The 3962-nt window shown below is 38.7% G+C and overlaps 1 protein-coding gene across 1 annotated transcript in view; it reads left to right on the top strand.

The window, feature by feature from the left end:
- Positions 1-3962, top strand: part of LOC107716866 (protein inscuteable homolog) — a 72643-nt gene that overhangs the window by 36872 nt on the left and 31809 nt on the right. The window contains exons 4-6 of the mRNA XM_016523475.1: positions 1993-2045; positions 2155-2278; positions 3021-3134. Coding sequence (XP_016378961.1) covers positions 1993-2045; positions 2155-2278; positions 3021-3134 — 291 coding nt within the window. The remainder of the gene's footprint in view (positions 1-1992; positions 2046-2154; positions 2279-3020; positions 3135-3962) is intronic.

The raw sequence follows: 3962 nt of genomic DNA, 5'->3' as shown, positions 1-3962 counted from the left end.
GACGCCCTCCGTATCAATCTCCTCGGAGAAAGACAGGCGGAGCGTCGCGCCCTCTCCCCCGTGGGAAGGACCGCAGCGAGGGGCTTCCCTTAGGTGTTTGGTTTTGTCTTGGGATTTCGTGACAGACAACACTAAATAAGACTCACAAACAGATATCAGACTGACACACACACAGAGCGCTTGCTGAATGACAAAAAGCCATTATTATTAATAGCCAAATGATTTGCAGGGGTATGGAAGCATTTATGACAGGTGCCCTCTCTGGGCTAAACACAGGAACGGGAGGGACAGAGGTCACCGACGGAGGAGGGAGGAAAGGGGGCAGGTCGGTATATAAGTCAATTAAGTTTTCCTCCGCTTTCCCTTCACCCAAATCCCTTCTTAGCTCACCCTTAGCCACGGTGCAGGGGGTGGAGCTCCTCTCCGCGCTCACTCTGTCCACGGCTTTCTCCCTCGTGGTGGGCATTGTAGCCGACTCTCGCACCTGGTCTGACGTCATCAGCAGCTTCGGCACCGCGGCAGTCCTCAGCTCTGTCGCTCCTTGCGGCGATGGCTCGACGGTCGCAGTGGGCTCAGGCTTAAGCTCCGCGCAGCGGGGAGATGGTGGGCTGGGCACTGGGTCTGGCTGTGTTCTGGATTGGGGGTAGACGCTCTCCAGGCACCGGATGATTGCCTCCCTGCAGCACAGTCCCATGGTGTCTGGGAGGTTGACAGGGCGGTAGTAGTTGGCCCCGATCCAGAACAGGGAGTTCAGCGCAGCGTCGTCGAACACCGTTAAAACGACGAGCTGGCTGAACTCCACAGCATACTCCAAGAGGGACAGATCCTTGCGGGCGAGGGAGGTAAACTTTACAGCAAGGGAATCCATGGGGCACACGAGGAAAACAGAAAACAAACACTGAAAAAACGCAAAAAAATAAACGGAGGGGAACAACGCAAATCAACTATTTAGTCGGTGCTGTGTTCTGTCACAACTGCTACTGTGGAGGAACGAAGGAGCTCGGAGACGAAGGAGTTGAAGGAAAACAGTCTTTAATAGTCCAAACTGGGGGAAAACACAGGGTAACCAGGAGACACACACACGTAGCGTCGGGATAAGACGTTTAACACAGCACGCTAGACACAGGAAACACTGGGCTTAAGTACACGACTAAACTAAGACTTTTTCAGTTTGCACAGTTTCCATAGTTTTATTTGTTGTCAGATTACAGATTAGGTTGTCATTCAATTCAGGTGTTTGTCATTTAATTATCATTGGTTTCTAAGAGTATTTAAGTTCATGCTTGTTGCCCTTTCAGTTTGTCGGGTACTGTTATGTCTACACATTGGTCGTCTCTGCTCAACGTTGGTGTTCAATTATCTTATGGATTCATTAAAGATTGTTTGGATTCATTGCATCTTCCTTGTAATTTCTGAACTATATGCAACCAGAACTGTGACTCTAACACTAGCGTTCTCTATTCTATTTATATTCTATCTACTTGTTTTCTTTTATTTATTATAAAAAAAGCTTGACCCTCTAAAGCTAGCACTCTCTATTCTATTTCTATTCTATCTACTTAAAAAAAAAACTTGACCCTCTAACACTAGTGTTCTCTATTCTATCTACATGTTTTCTTATTATTTATTTATTGTGGAAAAAACTTGATCCTCCAACAGAGTTCTCTATTCTTTTTCTATTCTATCTACTTTTCATTCTTTTGATTTATTAAAAAAAAAAAAAACTGTGGTACTGCGTTAGACTAGCTGGGACTTGTCACAGACCTTACATATTGTTGTTGCTCTTTTGTTGGTTTGATTGTTTCTGTTGTCCTTGTTTGTAAGTTGCTTTGTGTAAAAGAGTCTGCTAAATGATGTAAAAGTGAATGTAAGATTATTCCAAAAACAACCCCTCCAAATTGTGTAGTTTATATTCACACTTTGCAAAACATTTTACTCTATATTTTAAAGTACTGAATGTTTGATTTTCTTTGTGCTCATCTCTCATGGCAGTATGAGAAATCACTGCTGGAGAAGTGCATGGAGCTGAATGTCATTACTGAGAGGTGAAGAACTCAACACACCGTCTCACAGCATCTTACACCTATTTTCATTATCTTGAAGTTCTCATAGTGAAGATCAAATCACGTATAACTGACAGTGTTTACTCCTCAGGTGTCTTCATACTGAGGATGAATACTTCCTCAAATCCATGAAGGAGGCCATTCACGAGATCCTTACTGATGTCAGTGACTCCTTTAGCCATATGATTGACATGGCACTGGCCAATGAGATACAGGTGAGCGTAGGCTTATACTACATGATGCTAAGATGTTGCTTAAATAGATCTACATATGGGTTTATAAATAGGTCTTCACTGATCATTATTGAATTTTAATTTGCTTCAGTTAGTATTCATTAATTATTCCTAAACAATAACAAGTGATTTTAACATTCAACCTAAAACTGCAGTTTTAATGTTATGAAGTTTAACAGACAGCCTGATTTTACTCGCTGCCACAATGTGAAATTTCTTGCTGTGATAAACTGGTCAGAATACAACAAAGATTTTACAACCACAACAAAAAGTCTGTGTTCAATATTATTTTATTAAGTATAATAAAGGCAAAATAGTCTTCTCACTATAAACTACACTCAAAGGAATTTGATAAAAATGTTTTAATGTGACACTAAGTAAATATGGTTGACAATTATTTTATTGTTTGTTTATTCACACTAACATCTTGAAATATAAAAACCTTGATGTCATTATTATTAGTAGTAGTAGCAATAGTAGTAGTAGTAGTAGTAGTAGTAGTAGAAAAGCCATTTTATTGTTTTGAAGTCTATTTCGTTGTCAATTTTTTAATGTAAATAGATAAAGATGTCTGAATCTACATTTTACTGACGGCAGTTAGAACGTATCATATAGGTTTGCTTTACAATTATATTGAAACATTAAGTGAAATCTACTCTGGTCTACAGAAATATAACTAGAAAGCCGACAACCATTAGTGACATCTAATTGTCTTTTTTCACAGATTTTGATTTGTCAGATTGAAGATTCTGATAATGTTTTTGCCATCAGTACTGCCATCAGTAACTTGCTGTCTTTAACTCAGGACGGGCCGCAGCTCTGCAGCATCATTGCTAAGGTAGGAGAACACACATACACACTCACTCACCCACTCACTCACTTGTTTTTATGTCATTAGAATGACTATCCATAGGCATAATGATTTTATACTGAAATAATCATATTTCCCCCCTAACCCTGCATTTTAACATTTCACTGGGCCCTGCTGTGGTCATGTGATCAGCTACTTCTGGAATCTGTCATCTTATATAATGCTTTCACTCCACTGCATTTGTTCACAATAAAATGCAAATTTGTTCCAGCTCAGCCAGATTAGATGGAGATCATATCATATTTATTTATTTATTTAGTCATTTAGCAGATGCTTTTATCCAAAGCGACTTACAAATGAGGACAACAGAAGCAATCAATTGTAGTATTAAAACAACTAAAAACATCCAAAACTAAAAGCTAAAACGTTATAAATACTACTTATACACATTTATAACAAATACAAATAATACAAATCAAACGACAGTAGTTTATCAGTAATCCTAAAAAATAACACTGCCAAACTTACTTGCTAAAAAACAACTTACTTACACATAGTAAGAAATGGTTATAAAAACTGAAACAGAAGTGAAACAAGTAATAGGAAAGAGGAGAAATAAAAAGCAATACTTATCCTTTGCCGGTGTCCCTGTGGACATATATTTTTCTCATATGTGGTTTATACCGCACATTTGTTTCAGATGGATTCATTTCAGGGTACTAACTCTGTTTTCCGAGTCATTTCATTAGGGATTTTTTTTAACTTGGTTTATTAAAGTCTGTTCTTAGTGGTAAGGTCCCCTTCGTGGTAGTGGGTATATATATATATATATAAATATATATATATATATATATA

Source organism: Sinocyclocheilus rhinocerous, unplaced genomic scaffold (genome assembly GCF_001515625.1).
Source record: "Sinocyclocheilus rhinocerous isolate Xijiao unplaced genomic scaffold, SAMN03320098_v1.1 scaffold2435, whole genome shotgun sequence".
Taxonomy (NCBI): domain Eukaryota; kingdom Metazoa; phylum Chordata; class Actinopteri; order Cypriniformes; family Cyprinidae; genus Sinocyclocheilus; species Sinocyclocheilus rhinocerous.
This window is presented reverse-complemented; position numbering and strand designations above follow the sequence as displayed.